At 46.4% G+C, this 25,487-nt stretch overlaps 1 protein-coding gene across 5 annotated transcripts in view; it reads right to left on the reverse strand.

The window, feature by feature from the left end:
* Window positions 1-25,487, reverse strand: part of AMOT (angiomotin) — a 61,133-nt gene that overhangs the window by 19,488 nt on the left and 16,158 nt on the right. For 2 of the 5 annotated variants that reach the window (XM_048070648.2, XM_013185132.3), the window contains exons 2-7: window positions 16,681-16,842; window positions 14,376-15,294; window positions 8,132-8,582; window positions 6,129-6,273; window positions 4,566-4,658; window positions 1,754-1,899 (exon numbers count right to left, since the gene is read on the reverse strand). In XM_048070648.2, the coding sequence (XP_047926605.1) occupies window positions 1,754-1,899; window positions 4,566-4,658; window positions 6,129-6,273; window positions 8,132-8,582; window positions 14,376-15,247 (1,707 nt within the window). In that variant the 5' untranslated portion in view covers window positions 15,248-15,294; window positions 16,681-16,842. Of the gene's footprint in view, window positions 1-1,753; window positions 1,900-4,565; window positions 4,659-6,128; window positions 6,274-8,131; window positions 8,583-14,375; window positions 15,295-16,680; window positions 16,857-19,413; window positions 19,669-21,812; window positions 22,259-25,487 lie in introns of those variants that run through there. The other 3 variants (XM_067004792.1, XM_013185133.3, XM_013185131.3) reach the window with 3 other exon arrangements.

A 25,487-nucleotide genomic window follows, 5' to 3' on the forward strand; every position in this document is an offset into this window, starting at 1 on the left:
ACCCATTTTCCTGTTCTACCTAAGCAGAAATACTTTGCAACAGCACTGAAAACAATTCTTCTAGTAAAATGAGAGGTCTTTCGAAAAGAAAACATACAATTATTATTGCCTCTGAAGGCTTCAACTTTGCACAGAAGCTTGTCCTAGCCAAGTGCTGTGCGTGCTGGCCCCGGCTGACCACAGCATCTTTATAAAGCCAGCTCCAAGCATGTGAATGACCCCAGGGAAGCCACCAGGATGTCCTGTGTACTTAAAGCTGGTCACACGTGAGACTTCTAGAATCATTAAGGCACTGAAAAATCTGAATGAGAGGCAAGGAGCTGCCATACATTACAGAATCAAAAGACAGAACAGTTTGAGAGAGAGCCAAACAGGAGATCTGATCGTGGTTCTGTTAAAGTTCCCCTATACCTAATGCTCCCTGTCCCCCAAAGCAGCCAAGGTGCAAGTCAGCCCTGCCAGGAAATGCTGCAGTCCTCGTGAAATCAATGGACTTGTCAGCTGTGTGCGGGGCTGAATGGGGACAGTGATACTTGAAAGTTCCTTTGAATCTGCTCTTCTTTCTTCATTGTTATAATTTGTATTGCAGGGAAGCTGGCTCCCCAGTGATGAACCACGGCCAGTGGATGCTTCAGATGGCGTCACCAGTGTTTGCAGTGACCATGAGGGTGCTCCAGGAGAAAGCACAGAGGAGCTACTGAAGCAAGTAAAAGCTCAGAAAAGAGCAGACTAAAATTAAGAAGGCAGCTGCATCTGTACCTGGGAGAGAAAGAAGGCAGGCAAGATAAGACAGTAGGATGCTCACTTTGTATTTGACCATCCCTCCTCTGCTGGCACACCGGGATCCTAAGCAGAAAGAGTAGAAGCTGACAAAGGGAGGGTTTATGACAAAGGGAAGGTTTAAAGAATGTCTCCAAAATGCAAGATGCAGGTGGGTGTAGGCACAGTGCTCAGCTGAGGGGGATGATGAGCACCAGTAGGCAGGAAGATGGCAGAACTGAAGGAGAGAACAAACCTGCCCTGGAGGAAGTCTGCTTGGCCATGAGATTTCCTCCAGGGGCTCTCTATGGAGGAAGAGTAGGAGTAAAGGAAGCAGGGTCTGGGAGTGGGAAATGGAGCCCTGGAGAGGAAAGGAGTAGGCGGGAGGAAAGAGGACGGCCACTATGACGCAGAAGGGCAGCAAGGTGAGAGCCATGTGCGAATGGCAGGGACAAGGCTACAAAAGAAACTGCTGTGAAAGCTGCCCAGCTAAGCAGCTCAAATTCATTATCCTCTCCTGGGAGGAAAGGGACAGAAAACAAGCAAGGTCATTGTCATGCCCAGCTTATTATGAAGGCCGGGCACACGCAGTGATCTGCACTGTGTACCACGATAACCTGGTGTGAGTGGAACACCTGGCAAGGGGACAAGCTGCATTCATTTGCTATTAGTAAAAAAGTCCATTCAGATCTGAATTTCTGCCAAGTTCAGGAAATTGCTAGGGCTGGGATTTCAGTCCCAGCCCACTTTTATCAGTTAAAACAAAAAGAAAATGAAACATGGCTGCCTAGACGAAAGCACTTGCAAGGAAATACAGATTTGTGGCTTATCTGTGCGCTGTTCAGTGGCTTAGCTAACCAACACAAAGCTAAGATGATATAAACAGCTTTGAAGCAAGCAGATTTCCTTGTAATTTGCACAAGACGAACTTATTCCCACAGTCACTTTCGCTGGAATGCAAGCTACCCCAGTTTCTCCCTCCCAGCTGCCTTACCTCCTCCTCCAGTTTCACCACCTTGGCCTGAGCGTTGTTCAAGGCCTGGTCTCGGATCTCAATGTGTCTCCGCTGGTCTTCGTTGGTGGAGCGTGCAGCAGCCAGTTCTATTTCCAGTTTCTCCTTTTCCCGCTGCGTTTCCTTGTCTATCAAAATGAGGTGAGAGTTAGCAACGGACAGCACCCTTCTTTACCCAGCTTTTAGGAGTCCTTCCCTCCAGAGGTGGGGAAAAGATGGGGCACCTCATGCTAGGACTTCTCACAAGACAGAGAATGCAAATCTGTAGCTATAGGGAAAAAAAGCATGTGGCTTTCAAGGAAGAGAAGGATTTATAGCCCTGAAAAACAAGCACGGCACCTTCACGTAACAATATGCCACAGTGCTAAACGAGGAGGAATAGAAGGTGCATCACTCAGTACAGTTAGGTAATTTGCTCTGATTATACAGATGGTTAGCAAAGGTAGGCACCTCTTCACCTCTGAGCTTTCAGCACTGGAAAACAAACTGGGTGATTTTAATGTCCCAGGTTGGGGAAGGGAGGTAGCAAGCTTTTGTGCCTGAAAAACTTGTGCTCCTTTTCTTCACGCTGACCCTCCAAACAGGAAGGCTGTTCTGCCTGGGACAGCTGCCCTCCTGCTCAAAGTAACACCCATTTGTCCCACTTGGCTGGCAGTTTCACCAAAGGATGGAGCAATAAAGTTCCTTGGTCTTCCTCTGCTGCCCTTAAAAACGACCCTCTGGGCCAGGACCTGGGCACCTGTATCTGTTCTGCAACTGCTCAAAGCAAACCTGCAGTTCAGGAAAGCTTTTTGCCCAGTGCAGAGCTCATGCCCAGTGCTTTAAAGTCTCTCCAAGCACAACTTCTGGTCCTTTCCTCCTGCTCTCCAGAAAGAGCCGGACCTAGTGGGAGCAGCTATGCTCTGTGTTCAAGGAACAGGTTAACTGCCTTTGTAAAAAAAAAAATAAAAAAAAAATGTGAACAGGATAAAGTAACTGGGGACTGGAGAAATTATCACAGAAGGGCGTAAAGCAAAGCCACAACACAGAGCTGGTGTCCTCTGCATATGTTGTCATTCCCAGCTCGAGCCAACCAGCTACAATGATAACATTAACACACTCACTGCATATACATAACCACAGAATACTCCCTCAAGTGATCTACACCCAGCACTGATGACACCAGAGAAACTGCATTCCAGAAACTAATATCCCACGACAAAGGAATGAGGACAAGGAGTGGAAGGCTTGAAAAACAGGAACTAGATCCTGGGTGTTAGGACAGACTGCATATGGAGTACACAGGCCCGTTTGTGCAAGCATGTGCATAGCTATATTTACAGGACCACAATTATTCCCTTTCTTCTGCCAGCAGAGAGCCAAGAGCAAAGCTTTAGCAACGTGGAGCAGCTAAAGATTCCCTTCTGCTAGGGAATCAGTGCAGCCCACACACAGGTTGCAGAAGAAACCCGTCCACCAACAGCACCTCTGAACTCTGCAGGGCAAACCCCTACTGCCACGAGCTAACCTTTGACAGAAGACACAGGGATAAAGGCTTGAGGCACTCTCAGCCTGTTCTTTTCCCCATCTCTCCTGTCCCAGCATTTCTCCTCCACCCAGGAAATGAGCTGCTGACAGCGTCAGCATGTTACAATGCATTGCAGGAGAAGATGGGCAGAGCTGATGCAGGGTGGCATTAAGCCAGAAGGTATCAATCAGCACCAGCAGGCTGTTTGTTAATGTCACTGCTTGCAGCAAGGCTTTTGGAGGTTCTGCTCCAGACTTTCCCCCAAACGAGTACCGCTGCACCGACAAGCACCTGCAGCACCCCTGGAAATGCTGGGACTGCCAAAACACAGCTCTAAGGTTTCCACGTTCATCCAAAAGTAGGAATGGCACCTAAAGCTTCTGAGCTTTGGCCTCCCCACCTCCCTGGGCAGACCTACGGAACTCAAAAGCCAGACTAAACTCACAGACTGCCCACTGCCACCAGGCGAGCTGAATTCACCCCCTGGCAGCCATCTGCTTGCAGTGTAAGCCACGAGGAATAAGCTGAAGGCAACACAAGAGAGGGATACCAGCATTTGTCAGAGCAGCAGCAGTACGTGTTACATCACAGAAAAATCTCTCTTTTGCAATTTTATTGCATTACCTTTTTATATAACAATTGGAGAAAAGCGAGCATTGTCAGAAGGGCGGAGCACGCTATGGGATGAGAGGAAAGTTGGCTCGCTGCTGTCAGCCTCAAGACATTTTAGCACAAAGGAAAAGCAGCATTTCACATCTGTCATTTTGGTTTGTCCTGTGATAAATCCACGGCTGCAGACAAAATTCATGGCCTTACACAGAACAGCATACTGCAGGCAGGATTAATCCCCCTTATTTGTGCTGGATAGTGCAGCAGCAGATTAAAGAGGAAAGAGATGCAAGACCTACAGTGTTGCAGTCCCACCGGCCCTAACTCATGCCAGGACTCTTGCCAGCCTGGAAAGGTTTAATTCCAAAGCTCTCAGGGAGCAAAACAGTTGCTCAAATTATCCTACACATTATGGAGCAAACACTAATTTTATAATGCAACTACACGCTCTGTTTGCTCCAAAATCCCTAGTAAACGCTGTCAGATGGACCATACATGCATACAAAAAGAATTACTGAATGTGTCCTCCTTCCTCCACTGCCAGTTTTGGACTGCCACTGCCCTGATTTCTGTCCCAGTAGAAAACTGACAGATCTGAACTACGCCACCCTGCTCATTTTTACCCTATCCAGGATGACCGGAGCGCTTCTCCTGACCCATAATGACTGCGTAACTCACTTTGTGCAAAGAGTTGAGAGATGGTTTTCCGATTGTCTTCAGAACCCTCAAATTCCTTCTCTGCAAGCTGCTTGTTGGCTGTCTCCATACGTTCTGCAGAATTGTTCAAGAAAAGAAATGCTGAAGAATCAAAAACTTTCAAGCATTAAACTCGCATCTGCACAGGACATGCAAGCTAGGGGAATGGATCTCCTATTTCTACACAGCCCAAAGTCAAAAGCCTACCAGCAGCTGTCACTCACTTTTGAAACGTTTCTAATTATGTCCTTGAGAAAATATTCTCAAGGAGACAGAACAGATTGGAGTTCCAAAGAAATTACTTTAAACAATTACAACAATTTATAAATTTATTTTTTTCTGTTTTTGTAAGCGTTAAGACTCCTCATAGACTTCAGTATAAGAAGCAGATACATTTCAGTCTTTGTGTCACAAGTTTTATTAAGAATGGTTTCAGAAACCTCTCCACATAAACTTATTTTTCCCACCCAAATAAATCTCACCATGCAATTAAAAGATTCCCTTATAATCCTCCACTAAATCTTAATAGCTAGAAGATTAAATCACTCTTGTCTAATGACCTGACTTCAGGGAAAAACATACAATTCCAGGGATAGCTTAAATGTTCTGCTGCTGCAGGCTACTAGAAATTTATATCAGTCTATAAAAATAAAAATGAAATGTTTTTGCTGTGTTTTATTATGAATAAGATTACTTAATGCAGGCCTTTGTGTGCTGTCCTTCTCGACAGCACTGGGCACTGCACGGCCTTACTTCTTGGATGCAAAACAGCTTCTGGGAACACAGTACGAGACTAAGGGCAGAGAAAGCATATGACTCGCAGGACAATCAGACAGCTTTCATAAAAAATTAAACTTACATTTTAAAAGACTGATTATACACTTTTACACATCCAGCATTGCAGATGGTTTTTGCCTTTCAAACTAATGCCTAAACTTTGACCCACGTTAAGGTCAAATACTATTCGACACCGTTCTCCCTCGCCAGCCGTCGTACTCCCGCAGCCTCCTAGCAAGAAGCAGACACTAACAACATCTCACTCTGCAAGAGAAAGGGGGATCCAAAAAACCAGATGCCTGCACTGATAAGGAATGACAAGACCTTCAGGAAGAACAGACAGCCTGCAGTTTGTATGTCAGTGCAGAGGGGTCACTGGACAGGAAATAAAGTGAACATGCCTGGTGTGGGATTAGGCAGTCAGCAAAAGGTCTCTCCATTTGTATAAACTGAACAAATTGTACAAATTGCATCTAGGATATAAGACAAGAAAATTCCAGGCTTGCATCTGGTTTATGGTATTTGGCTTATCACATGTTTCTCCTCAATGAGAAACAGGCTGGGAATGAGAGACAACAGCACGCTTCTAAACATGGCTTTTCCACGCTCCCAGCAAGCACTTAAAATCCCAGACTACTGAATATACCTGAATACACTGAATATATCCCAATTGTCACAACACACACTCCTGCAGCACCACGCTGGACTGGTGAGTAAGCACAGCAGTAAAAAGATCACATTGAAGAAAAGAAGTTTTGTTTCATTCACCTCTCAGATCCCTGTTGAAATCATGAAGCCGACGAATTTCTCCTTCCAGCTTGTTTCTCATGGCCTTTTCCAGGGCATCCCGCTTCGAGGATGACTTCTCCAGGTTTTTGTATGCCTCTGAAACTTGTTGAATTTCTGTTTCCAGCTGCGGTGAAAGTGAAAACAAGCACTTACTATTTTATCACTAACAATTCTTTTCACTTAGCCTCAGAAAGGAGATTACTTTCTCTTGTTTTCTTTGTTGAGATAAAATCCACCTATATATCAAATAAAATGTCAGAATCTCATTTTCTGAGGGATCTTTTTACATTAGGAACGAGAACTGCTGAAACAAAGATCTGGGCTCTCCTTCTAGACTCCAGCGCTATTTCTCCAATTCGATCAGAGCACAGAGAGAGTGAACTGAAGGAGGCAAATGCCATCTGTTCCTTACTAAACTGGGCACTACTTTGGTCAAGTTGGGCAAAAAACAATGAGATAAGCAGCTAATGTGATACTGAGTTGGGTCAGTAAAATTAAATAAGAAAGGTGAACAAAACTATGCTAAAAAATGCAAGTGTCAGCCCCTGCACTGCTGCTGAACCCTGTAGCTATGTCACTGTTATGGTCCAAAATTCACAAAACCTCCTGATGTTCTTTGCTTGCACTCCCACAATTTGGTTGTATTTTTAAATATTCAATTTACTTCAGTGGGGGGAACATTTGTAGTAAAAGATTTTTTCTCCTTCCTGCTAGCCTTCAGTGCAAAGCTTCTTGGTTTGAGCTTAGGCAAGCAGCTGATCACCCAGGCAGGAGGAGATTCACTTCTGACTCTCCTTGCCAGGCAGGGTTTTGCACTGCTGCGGAAGCGTGGATGCACGTAATGGCAAACCCCATCGGTAAACGATCAACTGAGGGACAGAGGGGAGTTCATTTTTATCCTTCTTTCATTATCAGGAAGCTGTCAAACATTTCTCTGAAGCATTTCCTGGCCAGGAACCTTCCAAAAAAAATACAACACAATGAACATATGTCCCTGGAAAGAGGTAACGTAGGAAATAAATCAGCGTGGGAAGCCACACTGGTCATCTGAACTCCAGTGTTTTAATCAGCCACACATTCTTCTGTCCCAGGAGACTGCTCAGTGCAAAGAGCACTGGAAGGCCCACGAAGTCCTGAACTGCAAGCAGCATGAGCCTTTTCATAGCTGCACGGCAAAGCAAGGCTGACCTGCTGCACAACTTTAAGCCACTGGTCATCAAGAAGTTATTTCTATGAGGCTGTAGTGAAAATATCTGCACACATGCCTATTACTGACGGCTCTCACTGGATTTTTTTTTTATTTTTTTAAATGTGTGGGAGAAGGGCTTTATCATCACTCGTTCGTTTTTTTCTCTTTTTATAAAGCCAAAGGTGGCAAACAGCTTGATCCAAAAGAGGACAGTAAGTTTTCATGGAAGTTGTGTGGTATCAAGGGAGGTCTTCTTACGTGACTTCAGTGACAAAATTGTTAGTCTCAGTCCTGCAGTCCAAATGTCTCTAACGCAGCCATAGCAGCAGTACTTGCTTGCACTCTGTCCTGCCAGCCAGTTTGGCAGCCATGCCCCCTGTTGCCTACTTGAGTGACCATGTCCTCATGCTGATTCAGATGAGCCCTGCCCACGGTCTCTAAACTCTTTCAGACTGATGGGAAAAGGAAGCCTGCTGCTATCCTGGAAACAGGAACACTGGCTTTAATCAAGCAAGCCAAACAGCCAGCCTTTTTGAGACAGCTGATGAGGACGCTCTTTTAAGCATGGTCAATTAGCTGTTAGAATTAAACCGAAGGATTTGATTCTATCTTCTGATGAAGTTAAGCTGCTGCCCCCAAAGGGACAGGATACAACTAATCAATCTGCATAAAAAAAGACTCTAAAGTAGACAAATCAAACCCTTAAGCAAGCAATGTAACAACTGCAGATGAGATCACTCAATTATGGATGACACCAGACACAGGAGAGTGCCTGAAATTGGAGAACACCCACCTTCTGCAACCGGGCCACCTTCTCGTAACACCCATCTAGCTCCTGTCGTAGAGACCTGTTCTCTTCTGACAGGATTTCCACCATTTGCTGGGCCCTGGAAACTATGGAAAAAGGATCTACTTGCATCTGTTGGTACGGGGAAGGTATCTGCTGAGCCCTGGACATTACGGAATAGGAATCGCCTTGCTGCTGCGGGCCCAGAAAAGGCTGGCATAGTCGGTACAGATCTCCCTGATGCACTTGGTTTGACAAGAAGGGCTGCTGGGTCCGTGGCAGGAGGCCAGGATCTCCCTGGCTCGGAGTCAGGGGCTGCTGGTGCTGGGAAGGGGACAGCCTGGATGGCGGTGGAGACTGGAGCAGGGTCAAAGATCCCAAGGACGTCAAGGACGACGTCGGACTGTGGTGGTGAGGTGGTCTCTGTTGTAGCTGCAGCTGCACGTCGGGGTTCTGCCTGGAAAACAAAGAGAAGAGGCTCTGTCAAAGTCATGCAGAAGGCGATGTGTCAACCAACCAACACGGCAGGAGATGATGCGTGTAGCTCCTAGCCACAGCTATTCCTACACAAAAAACTCATGTTTATTTTTTTAACATTTGTTTAAAAAATGTTTTAAAATCAAAGAGTTACCAGAAAATAAATACTAAGTACATGACGGTCATCCTCATGAGTCTACTTTGTACAGAAACACCAAGAGAAACTACATCAATAACCACTGACCAAAATTATTTTTTACATTTTTTTTCACACTTTGTGGATAAAACAGCTCGACTGAGGACTGCTGGAAATGAGTTCTTTTGTTCCACGCTGAAACGTGCAATCTCTCGTGGAGAAAACAATGAATCTTCTGCAATTAGGATACAAAGTTAAAGGAATCAGCTAAGCTCTCTGTTACTACGCCAGCACCACTGGTACAAGTTCTCCTAACTATCAACTGACAGGCTGCAGCCTGGTCAAACGAGCGAGTTACAGGACGTGAAAGCCAGCCCAAGAGTCAGGAGCAGCCTCCCGACTCAGAACTTCCCGTAGCCCCGTGATGTGGATGTGTTCACTGCTCCTAACAATAACCTCTGCAGGATATCGAACCCGGATCGAGCCATCTGCAACGCGCTTGTACCTACTCACAGAACCAACCCCAAGCTACCCTGGCTCACGTTTCCCAAGCTCTGGAGATCCCCAGCTTAAACTCCGCTGTGCTAGCCAAGGAGCAGACTTTTCTTAGAAGATTGCGTGGATTTATCGTACTTGGATGACCTCAGGAGGCAGGCTTTGCTTCCTCCTCCAAAGACATTCAACCTCCAACAGCCCCACGGTCGTCTGCATTCCCAGGAGGGACCCTACGGGATCGCTCTGCTGTGATCTGGGGGTGCTGGGTGTACAAAAGAGCCCCCGGCACAGCTCTGCCACCACACCAGGAGGGTTAGCAGCATGTCAGATCGATAACAGCGAGCGTGGAGCTGAACTGGGAGCCGAAGGGTTACACAAAGGGCTCCTGGGCCGATGTGCAAACACTCGGCATTGTCCTTCCTGTGCTGTGCAGAACGAACGCATCAACTCCTCAGAGCCATCCAAAGAGGAAACGCCTGCACTACTCACATCTGGCTGCCAGCGCCTGCAGGAGGCTGTAGGTTCCCAGGCCGGCGCGGGGTTCACTATTTCAGCGCTGTGCATCCCATGTCTCATCTTCCCTGCTTTCCAGCAGGGAAGGTGCATGGAAACCTCCCAGCTGACGCTCGGGTTCCTCAATGGGGAAACAAATCTAGCCTTTCTCACTCAGGGGAAAAACAGCTAATTACTACGGTCCCTGTCAGCAGCAGCATTTCAGGAGCTGTATTTCCACAGGAACGACTGTATGCAATGTGGGGATCCCGAGGGTCATGCAGAAGAGAGACGTGCAATTAATTTCCTCAGGAACGTTCAGCTTAGCAGCCTGGTTCTTCCTTCCCTGGGAGGTCAGCTCTACTTATCACTGCACTTAGCTCCTTACTTTTATTTGCCATTTCTCACAGTGAAGGCAAAAGCACCACAGCACATGCTCAGCATCACCTAGGGGCTGGAAACTACCTGAAATAAACCTTCTCAGCTCACCCAGGGTACACGCAAAGTTGAAACTCTGCATCTTAAGAACCCCCCCAGCTCCTCAAGCTTTTTCTTTACACGATGTCATGCTCCTCTGTTGGATGTTGTAATCAATTAAGGAACAAGTCTGCTGTGACAATTAATTTCCGATGACCTGCAGAGGTTAGACCAAAATAGTTACGCTGCCAGTCTGCCTCCTAGCTGAAAAAAACATCACCCCAAACCTTCCCGATCCCGAACTCGCAAAATACCCCCTCCGAGTCTGAAAACAACCTGAAGCAGTGATTCAGGGAGAACCAACTCCACTGATGAGCCGTGTGCTAATATTATAAGCCTCACAAGGCCTATTTGGGTGCCAACATTAACAACTCGAGCTATTTGACTCAAGGCATCCCGTTATTATCAGAGACCCACGGGCAGAACCTTGCCGTTTCCCCAGGACTCGAGCCCCAGTGAAAAGAATGCAAAAATGGGCGAAGAAAGCAACAGATGCCCGATATTAACATTTTTTAAACCTCATTGTAAAGAAGCACTCTAGGAAATCATGGCCGAGTATTTCTAACCAAGATCCATTTCCAAGATTCCCAGCATTTTGGCATGCACATCCAAAGCCTCGCACATCTTGAAAATACACCAGTTTGGGGGGTTCAGGCTACAACACGAGGCTGGGAGCCTCTCCTTCTGCTGCGCTGCAGCTTCCCAAGCGTCACAAATGCTTTTGCATTCCCCGCGACGCAAGATCATCCAACTGGGGATCGTGTTTTGCTGGAAAATAAATGTAATAGAAAGTAAAATAACAAAAATATAATAAAAATAATATACAGGTATTTCCTAGTAACCTCGGTGCCATCTAAACCTTTTAAGATCCTGTATGCAAACTTCCACGTGCATGTTCAAAGAACTTTTCAGCATCCCCACTACTTTCAGTTTTGTCTCCCAAAATACCTACATGTATTTTGTGGGCTCACATGAGCTGGCTCTGAGATCCCTCAGATTAACATGAGAATCGTGGAGTTTATTTCTCTGGTAACACAATTTGGGACCCAGAGGTTTTAGAAAGGTAGAGAAACCCAACTGTACTATATGAGGTTTTTAAAGCTCTGAAATTTTAAGGTATGTTGGGGTCACCTAACAGAACTGTTGATAGAATGGTTATATGAGCTTTCCTCCCTGCGAGGATCAGTCCTCAGGTAACCCTGCAGCACTAATTACAATTATTTCCAACTAACCACTTCAGGCAAGAACGCAGACAGACTCTTAAAATACGTGGAAGACAAAATTACTCAATATCTTTCAATTTGCCTCAGCACCGTAAAGACTTAAAAACCTCAAATACAGAAAAAAAAAAAAACAACACAACCCTGCAATAATTCCTAGAAATGTTTAAGCTTGAAAACACAACTTAAGGGCCACTTCATTCTGAAGACTATCACACAAGAATCTCCGCTTCCCTTACAGCCCCTGGCACGCATCGCAGAAACGCAGCACCGGGGCCAAGCACAAACGTGGATTTATGGCTCTGCAACTCCAAGGGTCACGTTAGCTTTTAAGACGGGGATATGGTGTAAGGGCAGCTCCGCGAGCAAACCCAGCCATCAGGAGCCCGGAGGCACGGGGGCGATTTACTAATTACGGGACACATTCTGCAGGCCTCCCTCTCGAAAATGGGATTTATCCCTGCAGCAAGCGCTTGGTGATTTAGGCTCTGAACAGAGGATGGTGCTGGGATCGGACACCGGCAGCTCTCTCTGTGCCGTGGCAGCCCCTTCTCCCCAGCTCTTTCTCTTCCACCTGAAGGTTTGCTTCAATCGCCGGTGCTGCAGGGCAGATTTTAAGAAGAGAGCAGGGGTTTTGGAGCTTCGCATGCAGCCAGCCCTCTTCTGAACTGTAAAATTTCCAAACAAGAGCGCAGACGCCTCCGGCGTGCCTGGTATTTACATTAAACCAACCTGGTTAGGAACATGTATGTGTTCCCAAACTTACACCGCCCAGGAGCAGGTGAGGCAAAATGTTTGCCGACTGGTTTAGACTTACCACACGGCCCATTCCTTTCCCAGACTGGGGAGGGTGAAGCATGAGAATGCTGTGAATTCCCCAATGTTTATCTTGCTCAACGAGTTTTTATTTAACCGCATAGTTAGGTCACCCTCAAATTCCCCCGAACAATGAGGGGAAAAACCCGCAGAAAAGGGTGGGGCTTCCCCAGCAGAAAGAAGGGGCTTTGTTTCCTTGACACACGCTTGGAAAAATGCACACACGTTTCCCAATCCAAATTAATCCCGATAAACGCAGGGCTGCAGCGCAGGGCAGCTTGGAGTGCCTGAAAATACTTCATCACCCCGGAGAGGCTGCAAAGACGCTCGCTTGCACGGCCCGGTGCGGGGCAAATGCCCTCCTAGAAGCTGGATGGCTTTAAACTCCTGCCCCATTACCCAGCTGCACCTTTAGTAACACAGAAGGTTTCTTGTCCAAATGACAGCTCCTCTCCAAGCCTGTAGGAGAGGGAAGGGGAATAGAGGACTCGCTGCTTTCCCTTGCTCCGCTGCTCTGTAATTTATGGATTAGCCTTGCAATTGTTCCACTGCTTCAGCATTTGCTTGCAAAGGAAACCTCTTCTCGGCGCAGCTATTTAGGTTAAAAAGTAACCTCATTAGATTCCCAGTGCTTTGAAGACAAATTTCGGTTGCTTCCCCTACTGGAAACCTTGCCAGCTGAACCTTTCTCCTCCTCCCCCCGCTTTTCTTTCGAGGCAGCCAGGATCCATCCCATACAGACAAAAATCACCCTGTCTAGAGGAGCTGGCTGCTGGCATGTTTTCAAATACCTCTCCCTTACACAGCAAGCAGGCTGTGTCTCAGCCTCACTATATTTAATGCCCCAAGTATTTCTGATGCAGCAGCACCATTACGGATCTGTTTCCTTTCCTGCATGCAGAAGATTTGAGGCCTTTGAATTTTCAAAAAGATTTGCAACGAGCCTCGACAATCATTGCCACCCCCCCACAAACCCTTTACTTCCCCTCTTCCTGGCCTCTTTATTATTTATTTAGCCAGATCAAAGGGCCTTTTCATCAGGCTTGTATGCTGCTGAAGTCATTTCAGATCACAAACAATGGTGGACAAACTCTGAAAATAGCTCCCCATAGGACTAAGAAGGCTCTGAGCAGACTCGAATTCCCCACAGCTCAGACTCCGTTCCCAACTACAGGCTGGTTTCTTCCTCCCGCTCCCCTCAAAACACAGAGCAGTATGCGCAAACACAAGCGCACAGAGACCTCACCATTTACTTATGCAGCAATGCCCTCCTGTTGCTCCCCCGTATTACCCTTTCAGCTTCAAAGCCAGGCCAAAATCATCACACCAAAGCCCACCCCCCACCCCCCCCCCCCCCCCGGGGCTAGGACAGGGCTGAGATAAGGAAATAAGGAAGGTAGAGCCAAGATTTTCAGCCCACCTGGATAAAACTTTATCTTCACCCACGTGGACATTGGCTCTAGCCAAATCTAGCTTCTAATCTGGAGGAAACCAGAACAGGCTGGGATTTCAAATGATGCAAGGAAAATTAACAAAAGCTAAGCCAGCAAGCCTGGGATGAGGCACAAAGCACACACCACTCTCTGCTCCCATGCTTCGGTCCACTGAAAACTCTGGAAAGCCCTAAAGGAAGCTCAGGTTATTTTTATTTCCCTCACCATTATTGCTTTCGTTCACTTTCTCCTTTCCCACATGGCATTCAGGTGCAGCTTAAACCTAAAAAAAATATCTTTTTTCTTGGCAGATGTAATTAAAGCACAAGTATTGCAATAAGTAACTGCAAGTTCCTAAAATGAATTGCACTGCAACTTTGGCTTCTATTTTTTTTTTTCTTTACAAACCTTCTGCAAGGCTCTGGAGCTGCACTAAACTTCCTTGAGCCAGAAAATCGAACTGGCCTTTTTTCCGTTTTGGTTTTGTGTGTGTTTTTTTCTTCTCCGAAACATGTCAGGCCTCTCTAGGTAAGCTAATGAAACAGCTCACAGTCCTTCCAGACACCGTCTGCAGCTGAACACAATATGTAGTCTCATGCAATAGAGATGGGATTTTTGCTGAAAGATAACCTGCCTCGGGAGTGCCAGTGGACTGTTTTATAGGTTCTTTCCTTACTGGGCTGTCATTTTAGGATCGTGCTTACCTGACTGACCCATACTCAGGGGGATGCTGATACCTCATCATAGGCCCATCGGATCTTCCCTGCTGGCTCACGCGATGATCGCTATAGAAATGCCCCGAGTCCTGAGGTTTGCAGTTCATGGATGGGGTGGACACGTTTTTGTAAGGATACTCTGGAGGAGGACCCCGCTGCTCCATCCCTTTCATGCTGGGCTGGGAAGGGGGCTGCACCGAGTTCTTGTAGAACTCATTGGAGCCAGAATTTTTGTAAGGGTCGCTCGACTGCTGAGGGGAAAGCGGGGAGAGGGGGGAGAGAGGCGCGCTTGTGACTGGCGCGTGCGCCTTGACACCGCTGGTGGCCAAGGACAGCTGCATCAGCCTCTCGCTCAAGGAGCGGACGTGGCCTTGCTTGAGGTCCTTAAGTCCTTCGTCCTGGTGGACCTTCCCCGGGCTCACCCGCTGAACCGTGGGCCGCCCTTCAGTCCTCATCTTTTGGTTGGTTACCCCCGTTACGTAAAACGCTGCCCCGACGCTGGCGTGCGGCTGGCCCCTGAAATACTGCGACTGGACTTTGGCTTCCTCGTAGGTTGGGAGGTCTTCGCTGTTTTGGAGCCGCGGGGAGAGCTGCTTCTCCATGATGCTGTTGTCCACCTGGATCTCCTGGCCCTGGGGCTCCTGACGGGCAGCATGAGTCACGAGCTGGTGGTCCTGGGAGCTCAGCCCTTCGTTCTGCGGCGCTGGGTTCCCGGTGCTGTTGAAAGGGGGGGCATTTCCCGTGGCTTGCTGGTGTAAGGCGAGGAGGTTACGGTTGTCATTTGGGTTTCCGTATCTGAGCTGCTCCTGCAGCAGGCGCTGTAAAACTGTCGTAGCTGCTTGCTCTTCTGAATTCCTCATCTCAAACCGTGGTGCCTTTTGGGTGGAATGTAAAAGCTGCCCTTGACCTAAGGAAAGGAGACACGGCTATTAGCGCCTGAGTGGATCAAGCAGAAGACGTTCAAGAGCAATAGCTGGAAATACAGAAAAAAGGCAGGTTAGATTACCAAAGGTTCCCATAACAATGGGGGTCGTTAAGGCCCTTCTACCTAAGAAGGACTTGCATGCTAGGGGCCAAAGCCTCAAAAGGTGATGAAAGGTGACTTGCAAGTTTATAGGAATATCAATCGACTGCAAGCTGTAGAGATACATGATGAATACCTCAGACAGCAAGGCTGCTTTCAGGCAGAAAGGAGACCTATAATTCACAGCGTGATGGTAAAAATGCCTGAGCCCTATTTGTTTTACACTTAGGGCTACCAACAGTGAAATATGTTTCCCATATTTAAAGGCAGACAAGGATAAAAGGGTGAAATCAGCAATTTGTCAGCTTTAAGGAAGAACAGGGAAAAAAAGAGTTACACTGAGATAGTATACGGTTCACAGAAGTAAAGAAATCTTAGTTTAGAACGTTTAAAGCAAGTATGAATACCTGGTTAGCCAGCAGATTTTTAGAGTTAATAAATACCCAGGAAGAGATTAGTTCCTAGTCTCCCCGCTGCAGAAAATACCACGTACTGGTGCAAGTGAGGACGCCTGACTTCCTACTACACAAAGGCAACCAAATCCTCACACATATGTCATCATCTGAATGCATGCAAATGTGAGAGGAGGAAAAAGAGTTGTCTGATCTAAGGCAAAGACTTGTAAGTGACAGGAAAAAACACCGTGTACCAACCAGAGAAATACAAAGAGCCAGTGCCAAGCACATCTTATGAAAAGATTCAACAACCAGTGACCAACAGCAATTATACCTCACTCCGTCTCCCAGTGGAGGCAGGAATTTGATGAGGAAACTCATAACCCGTTGGCCTTGCATGAGCCAAAATATTCAAAGTGAATGACACCTCTGAGACACTTAAGTAAAAGCAGAGCTACTTTAGAGCTAGAACAGCACAGAATAGAGAGTATGCTTTACAAACTCATGCTGGTATTCCAGCACTTTATTCTGACACCATTTTTCTGTCTCTTAGGAAGAGGCAGCTTGCTCACACAAGCTTGTTCTGTGGCAGAACCAGGGACGGACTGCTGGCGTCTGGAGACCTGGAGGGTCTGCTTTGTTCCATGTCTCCACAACCACCCCGTTTCCTCCATCAGGATAACCTACCCCACGAGCCTACCCCTATAACACAAGGCCTTGATGTGTCAGGCAGACAAAACCCTTCTGCAAATGTTAACGAAGAGAAAGTCAAAATCCCCCTCTTTCCAGGCTGCCTCACCAAACCTGGAATTCAGGCCCTGCTAAACGACCTGGAATGTGATTCTTCTGAACCCCTACGTGAAGTGGCACGTACCTATGTCCTTCACTTTGACTTCCTTGGTAAGGAGGAGCAGTTCTGGCACATGGGGGGACACAGCCTTCCTCCTGCAAGTCCAAAATCTCCACTCAGAGACGGCTTCAGTATCCTCTTCAGCAGGCCAGATCACTTGATACTCTCCTCGCTTCCAAAATAATTCTGAGGAAAGCATTGAAAACATCGTTTTAATTGGCTGATGAGACCCTAGAAATAACAAACCTTGGCCCATATTTCATATATTCCTTTTGTAGCTTCTTGTTTTCTCCCAGAGCCCAGCAATTCTGATCCCTTTAGGATGAATGAACCCCCCTGTCCCTAACAATCTACTCCAGCTGCTGCTTTAATCATGACAATTTCTGCTCCAAGATTAAATGTTGCCAAGTAATGCTCTGTCCCATCTGTGCCTCCAAGTGAAACAGTGATTAAAACCCGCTAATTCTAATTCTTTAACTCCATTGTTGGTTTTTTTTGTTGATTTTTTTTTGGGGGTTGTTTTTGCTAAGAATGAAAGCTGCAGCACAGATGATGATACCCTGTGCTTACAGCTCCCTTTTCAGTGGTACTGTATATTGCAAATTGTATCAGCAGAAATCCTTTGACGAAAGGTGCTGTGGTTAAGTACTTTATTAACTTCCACGAATCATGCCTCAGAAATGACTGTGAGAATGATCAGTATATGAGCATTAGCTTTATTTTACTGACTGGGAAAGCGAGGGAAAGAAAAGGACACTGCCAAAGTATATGCCAGAAACATACTGCAGAGCCCAGCTCCAATTCCCCAAACATTCTTTAATTACGTTACTTTTCCCTTTCAGAATATAAAGCACTAAAGAAACTTTAACCATTGAGGGGAGAATGAGGAGAACAAAGGAAAACGTGCAGCTCGGTGTGTTATTCAAGAAGTTAAATCTACTGCTAAAGGTGTCCTAAATAAAAAGGCAAACGACGCAAAAGAAGGGGAACGTACTTGTGTGTGCACATGGTGCGCTTGTGTTTTAAGGGTAAAAAGAACAAAAATAGTGAAATTACAAACAGTCATTGGGATGTATCATTTAACTTACTTTCCTGGAATGTAGCAGAAAACAAAACGAGCAGATGTAGCGAAGGAACGCAGCCGTGGATGCCTGTCTCTGCCTCATTATGGCACATATCCACACCCAACAAAAATTATCTCAGATCTGTACGTTAAATACTGGAGGTGTCAACAGCAATTTCAAGGCACATGAACAATATCTGAGCAGGGAACAAGGCTGTGTTGTGTGGTATGGTACTTCAAGATGGTGGTTGAAAAAAACATCTAATGTCAAATTCTTAACTGGTGACTTAGCTCGAGCGGGATATATTGAAAACAGCTGCCAGCAAATATGCAGCAAAGAACCTTTAAACCAGGCATTAAGATAGCAGATAACTCGAGCAGTTTCTAGCTTCTTTTCCCACTGTTGCACAACAGCAGAGGAGGATTCCTTGTACCCCTCACACCACTATCATCGACTCTGCTTTTTCTTTTCTTTTTTAAACAAAGTTGCCCTAAGCAACCCTTTTTATTAGAGCATAAAAAGGCTTTTATTATGCAATATGGTGCTGCTTTTCCACCCAAAGATTTCTTTTGTCTCGACTGGAAAAATGTAAGGGGTGTGTGTGTGTTTATTTTTTTTTAATACAAAGATACAACCCAGCTTGAGATCCTGCCTCACTGCCTCGAAGATTTTCTCCGCAGACAAATTCAATCTGTGCACGCCTGACTCCTTGAAACGTTCAAGGAGGCAACGCTGCATGCAACCATTTCACACACCCAGCTTCACTGCGCAGCCCTACAAGCTCATGCTGCTGATCTAAAGACGGGAGAGCACACTGAAAGGATCTGCTGGGGCTGAATAAACTCATTTTAGTGTGGGTGCAAACTAGGAATCAGCTTGGAAATCCAGAACAAGAGGTGGATGGAGGTACAACATGGAGATAAGTCTGTGCAACGAATGCAGTTTCTTTAAATATTCAGTACAATGCTGCCTTTCCACCCAAAAATGACTTTTGTCCCAACTGGAAATCTGTTAGAATTAAGCCTGGGTTTTTTTGGGTTTTTTTTTTTTTTTTTTAATTAACAAAGAAAATCTTGTGCAACTAACTTGGGTGGCAGCATTCCTGGAATCTGCTTTCTGGGCAAGCTGGAAACTCATGGCAGAACCAGTTAGTCAAACTATTTTATGTAATGAAACACAAAAAAATGAACAGTACAATCGGTACTGTAGCCCATGTGTTATTTATTTGGACACCAAATTCTGTTTGTATTAGGCTCTTCCAGCAATTTCAGTTTCCAGCGTGCCAAAGATTGAAATTAGTGAGGTGCACTGGAAAAGTTGTTATGATAGAGCTGGAAGGAAATTGGAACAGGTTCTGTAAACATTTTAAACAGACATCTTTTGGGGTTTAGCCTAAATCTATTAAGATGGATAGTTAACTACACTTAGTTCATTTCAGACTACCAAAAACTCTGTGAAACTGTCTTGGCTTTTGCACTGCACAGTGCATTCTTCGTAACCACAAAGCTTAGCAAAAACCCCTGCTTTCCGAGTGGAAAATTCAGCTTCAGAACAATTCTGCCCCAAGGAAGCACCGTGAGGTACATTTCCCAGGCTGAACAGATTCAGCAGATTGTTCCCAGGCATCACAGCTCTATCATCTCACCACCTTATTCTAATCTCCAGCCTGAAATTGTCTCTCGTAAGATCGTACCTGTACGTTCTTGAGTCCAGAGCTGGCAGAACTAACCCAGGAACTGCAAGGTGCTGCACGCAGCCATGCTGAGATCACAGGTGGACGTAAAGGGGCGGGAGCATCAGCGCTACGTAAGGAAGACAAGGCCCGTGTTCACAGGGCATTGTGTAAAACTGCAGTAACCAAGGCTTCTGTCTCAAACATCATGCAATTATGCACTGGAGCCTTGCCAGTCCCTCATGAGGGAAAGAGATTAATGAAGAATTTAAAATGATAATACCGCCAGGCTGCAAGGAACCAAAGCAGCACATTTCTGTACAGCATGCAAATATTTTGCAGCATTATAAAAATAAACAAGCTTAGACAAGTGAGCTACTCACCACTGCTTGATGAGTGGCTATAACGCCAGGGCTCAATTAACCTGCGTGGAGCAATAACTACTTCACAAGTGAAGAGAAGCATCTTTCTTTAGCTTGTGAAACCGGGAGGAATGCAAGAGTCCCTGTGAGGGCAGCCTGTGCATACTTGCCCAGGATGAGTGCTTAGTCAAGAAGCTAATTAGCTTACACATCAGGTGGGATGGGAACAGGTTCACCACCTCCAAAGGGCTGGAGTACAGTTAAGCACTTTCAGTTTTACTACCAAGTTTTGGGCCATTCTTATGCAGAGCGATCCAGTGACAGATTGCCAAAGCTTGGTAAACACAGCTTCTTCAGGCACTGGGTTTCTGAGTGGCCTGAAGGTCGTGCTAAGTAATTCTGTGGGTTTTTTTGTAAAACACACGCATGTATTACTACTTAGCCTGGTTGGCAACAGGTGATGGGATGATTATCAGCTGGATGAAGTCTCAGGTTGGTTTTTAGGTGTGGAGTTATCTTCAGACATACCTGCGCGCTGGAGTAGAGCCGGGGAACGCAGAACAGAGATAGCACAGCAAGGACGGGCTGGGAAACCCCCGGGGCAATCGCAGTGCCCAGCTCACATGCTGAGTCACCCGGAGCTTCATGGAAATATGCCTTTGCTACACGGCCTGTGCAAAGCCCAGCGTGCACTCTGCCTGATCCTGCACAATTGGCTCAACGTGAGTGCCGGTGAGACCGCTGGAAACACAGCTGTTCTGCACACACGCTCGCTTTGAAGTGGCTGCGAGCACTGGACTCACGAGGGTGCGGTCCAAAAATTCTTTAATGCATAGTGCAGGCTATCACTGAACGCTCTCCATTTTGTTCCAGCCCTACCCAAGGAGGAGGGAAGGAGAAGTACGTGCTATGACAGCCCTCGAGGATAAAGGTTCCCAAGGTATTGTGCCAACACCCAAAGCCACAAGGCGGCACACGAGGCGTACCGGCATCCTGACAGCACTCTGGCACCTGCTCCCAACCAAAGTGGGTTTCAGACTCCAGCCATAAGCACTTCCCCAGCTTCCACTCAAGCATCCCGTCCCTGCTTGCCTGGATCTGCTGACTGGCTCAGGTGATCTTGGAGGGTGGCACCGAGCAGGTGCATGGAGCGGCGCCAGCATTACTCATCTTCATACCAGAGGGACAGAGTCACCGGGCAAACAAGAAAAACTTCCTCCTTTTCACTAAAAACAAGAACAATGTCACCCGGAGGGGTGCAAATAATACGCATACCCCTGAGATTAGATCACCTGGCAATTAGAGTGAGAGGCCAGCAGAACACCCGCGGATCGATCGCGGCTCTGACGACTCCGAGCCCACCTTGGTCAAGAAGCAGAGAGCTGTGCCAGGAGCCACCGACCGTCCTCCAGTGCTCCCAGTACCAGGAATGGGGCACAGAGAAGCCCGAGAAAGCCTGGCAGGTTTCACGAAAAAGCAGCAAGTTGCTCAGCTTCGAACAAGAAGTCAAGACAGCAACACGGGAAGAACCCACCCCTCTAAATAACATCTCAGAGGGAAAGCTCAGAAGACCTCAAAATTACTGCTCCCTCACTGCTAAGTGCCAATTTCTTCCCACGGAGGTACCTATAATCTTAACCAACATAATTTAGATTGTGCATTAAAAAAAAGAAAAAAGAAAAAGAAGGAAGCCCTACAGAGGCTGGTATAAATAGGAACACTTCAGGACTTCAGGCATTTTGGGAAGAAAGCTTTGGAATTTCAAGCTCCTCCACAACATTTCAGAACTGAACTCCAAAGCGTTACTCTGAGGGACATTTTTCCAAACATACTGCTCTAACAGGAAAACTGGTCTGGGTGCATTCACCCAGCTGTCTGTCCCGGGAACACTTCTGAGTGAACACACCGCACCATTCACTTACTCAAACTGTGAGGCAGCACTACCAGGCACACACACACATCTGTAGGGGCCTGTGCTGCGATTTCTGCACGTTTCACGGAGCTCCAGTTCCAACACAAGCAAGAGGAGCTCTGCGCTAACAAAGGCCGAGATCTCACCTCTCAGACACCGTCTCGATAAACCCGCGTGAGCTCGATCTGCTTTGAGTCACCCCACGTCTCATTTCGGAGGTCTGCCTCCCAGCGCGTACCGAGCGAAATTCATCTGCTTCGAGCTTCACAGTTTTCCAGTAATTATCCTTGCAGAATTTAGGAATTGTTGTAAGCCCAAGCCGCAATGTGAATTCGGCATCAGGCTTTGTTTTGTCTTTTCAGAGAGCTCCGCTTCTTGCTGCTGCTAGCACTCAGGCAGCGCCCTGCTTCTGTCGTCAGCAGCCCCTGTCCCACAACTATCCCAAGTATGCCTCAGCACCATTTTCATTGCATTGTGTGGTTTCGCCATTCCTCCACTGATTTAATCCAGGCCTCTCCTCGGGGCTCTCAGATAATGAAAACCATGTGAGAGGAAAATGTAATCTTCAAACATGCAAACCAGTTTCATGTGCATTATCAGAAGGGAGCAAAACGTTGACAGTGCATCATTTGTCCCTACTGATAGCATCGGGCTCTTTTAATTGCTGAGGAGATTAAAAAAGAAGATTACAATCGGCATCTGCATTAAAAATAAGCTTTTGGGCTTGGATTTTGACTTTAAGTCCTGAAAACAACGGAGATACACTCCCCAAGCAGCTGTAGGGGTCTGGTGCAACCTTAAGGTAGCACGCCGCCAGCCCAGACATCCTGAAAATGTGCGTAAGAAGTTGATACAAATAAAACTTGCAGGCAGAGAAGGGTGTAGGGAAGAAATCACCACGGCCTAACGCTAGCATGGAATTTTCTGGCTTTTTCCAGCATTACCACAATCTAAACTATTTTAAGCCCTTTTTTCATAAGGAGGAGCTCTTCTCGTTTCACAGAGCAGTCGTACAGAATTCAATGGGACTAGTCACAAAGCTGGGCAAGCAGTCGGGCATGGGCCCTCCTTTTCCACAAGGCTGCTCTTTTTTCTTTCCTTTATAAAGGGAACCAGCTAAAACACAGCTAACTTATCAGCTGCTGCTCATCCCAGCAGACCAGGCGATGCTCTTTCTGAGATGCCACAGCCCAAGAAAAGGAACAAACCCTACCGCAGGGCTCAGACAACCCGAGCCCATTTCGTGATCCAAACGGGGCAGCACGGGTTAAAAAGATGGATCTGCATTATTTCTTTTTTAAGTAAAACCCAAGAGGAGATCCAGACCACCAAATTTTTAGAAAGCAAGGATGTTTTCCAAGTGGCTTTGGTGTCGTTCTTTATCATAACCACCTGGGTTTTTCATGTGCACCTTGTAAAAAACCTGTAATTACTTGTAAGATGATTAACTAAGCCTCAGCCCCACACTGGGAGGAAGATATTACGATGCTCCTTTCAGCACAGCTCCATCTATGTTTCTGCTGGCACAACTATGTCACTCAGGGAATTGAATTTTTTCACTGCAACTATTCCAGCAACCACTCTAAAGCAGCTACACCAGGAAATAATTGGTTTTAGGTATATTACTCGGGAAGCCTTGTGTAAACCATACCAGCAAAACTATGTCCTTACTAATATAAACTTCATCACGACTAGGAGGAGTTTCCATAATGACTGAAGCAGCAAGTATTTTAAGCACAGATTCTGCCAAAACGGCTTTGACTGAGGATGTAGGCATCCTAGAACCTCTGCAAGCAGGAGGCAGGGGAGTTTTCTAAATATCTTGTGCAGCTGGAGAAGATACTCCTGCGAGGTATCCCTAGCAGCTGGGGAAACAAGAAGTTGGAGCTATGTCATATTCCCCTGCTGAAGGGCATCTGCACGTTTGGGTTTTGATGGTGCAGGGTTAGGAACGAATGGCACACCAGGATCTTACGCCACGGAAGCAGAAATGTGCTGAAATGAACCTTGCTGAAGGTGCAGAAGCCACCCCAAAACAACTCAGGGTGTCCCTGCTGCCACTCCAGGCTGCAGGCAATGGCAGCAGCAGGACGCACGCGGAGCTCTCCTGTTTTCACGGGCAGGGGATGTGACGTAGGGCCTTATTGGGGCTGGAAAACCTGGCACCTTGACCTCTTGAGACAAGGTGAAGTTGGGGTGCTGCCTCGGGGCTGGCTGCCTTCCACAAGCGATGTCTCGTGACCCTTGGGTCGCCACTTCAGCCTTCTGCAATTCTCCAAGGCACCATCCCTCCAAAATGCCATCGGAGCGGGATGGGATGGGGTCCGGGGCTTCCCACATCAGATGTTCTCTTGTCTCCTGCTTTCCAAATCAGAAACGCACTGATTGGATTTACCACCTGGAGAACATTCTCCTCCCCATGGATGCCAACATTTTTTATTATTTTTAAACAAGATCCGAGTGCTCCATGCCCAATCCGCAGCCACCACCAGGAAAAGCCAGGTATTTTCAGGCACTTTGGGAGGGTTTTTCCACCTGCTCTCCACAGTCCCCTGATCCTACCCAAGGGAAGGGTGGAACAGACTATGTGATTGCACTTGGTCTCTTAAACCTTTGTCATTCTGCAATAAAAGAGTGGGGTTTTTTAAACCTAATAGAGATTACGCGCAGCCAATGTGAGCATCTGGCTGTGATGATTTCGGTAAACTACAGATTACCAAATCCTTGTACAGCGCCGTGAGCCATCTCGCATTGTTTTCATGTCCTGTGTCTCCAGAAATATGCAAGAGGTTTTAGTTTTGTGTCATTTTTTTTTTTTTTAAGAAAAAAATTGCCAAACCAGGGAGATGTTTTCCCACCCTGTTTTTCCCAAGCCCTACGACAGGACGGGCTCGTCCTAGTATGGAGCTGTACAATTTGCTTCAGCTGGACACAGAACTGCCCAAATTAAAAGAGGAAGAAATGTTCACCAAACCCTGAAGAGAGCAAAGTCATTGAAATGTGGAATTACTTTACTTGGGGGTTGCAATAAATAATCCTAAAAGGTTAAGCAATCTATTAAAAAAACAAGTTGTGTAGAAAAACAAAGCATTTTAAAGCAAACAACAGTTCCTGTGATACAAAAGCTAACAAATTAAACTAAAACTTAAATTGGCTTAATTCATAGGCATTCATATAATAGAATTGCTCAGCAAAATCTTGGTCTACAACCAGATATTCTAAGTGCTATACTAAAGGCCTTGCTATTATTTGTATCAAAGGCCAGTTTTATTAGATCAGGGCGCTTTTCTTCATTTAAGCTAAGGCTTCAGCTCGTGGGGAGAGAAGAGAGCCCCTGGTTTTCCAGCGCTAGGCCAGCAACAGAGGAGCTGCCCCCAATAAGGCACAACACATCAGACAACCATTAAAATCCACGAGCACAACCCAGGACCCCTGAGCCTCGCAGGAGGCTCCAACACACGTCCTTCCTTTGCTTAAGTTAAGCACTCGCATGTAACCACTGCTCTCCTAGGACAAGATTGGACTGCTTTGAGAACTTCCATGGGTCTTTTTTATTTTGGTCTCAGTTTTCTGTTTTGTTCAGGACTTTCTTTTCATTCTCCTATTCCTATTCACTCGCCCATTCATTCCTCATTCCATCTCCCACTGAAATCAGGTGTCTGGTTTGCCCCGAATGCCCATTTATACACAGATAAGTTTCAAATATATCATTAGCTAGAAAATTACGTCTGAGTGTCTAGGTAAACACAAATTACAGCAATCCTGAAAAACTCCTTTCACCTGAAGGCGTAATAGGCAAGTCAGACAAATATTATGCTGCA

Source organism: Anser cygnoides, chromosome 13 (assembly GCF_040182565.1).
Source record: "Anser cygnoides isolate HZ-2024a breed goose chromosome 13, Taihu_goose_T2T_genome, whole genome shotgun sequence".
NCBI classification, from domain to species: domain Eukaryota; kingdom Metazoa; phylum Chordata; class Aves; order Anseriformes; family Anatidae; genus Anser; species Anser cygnoides.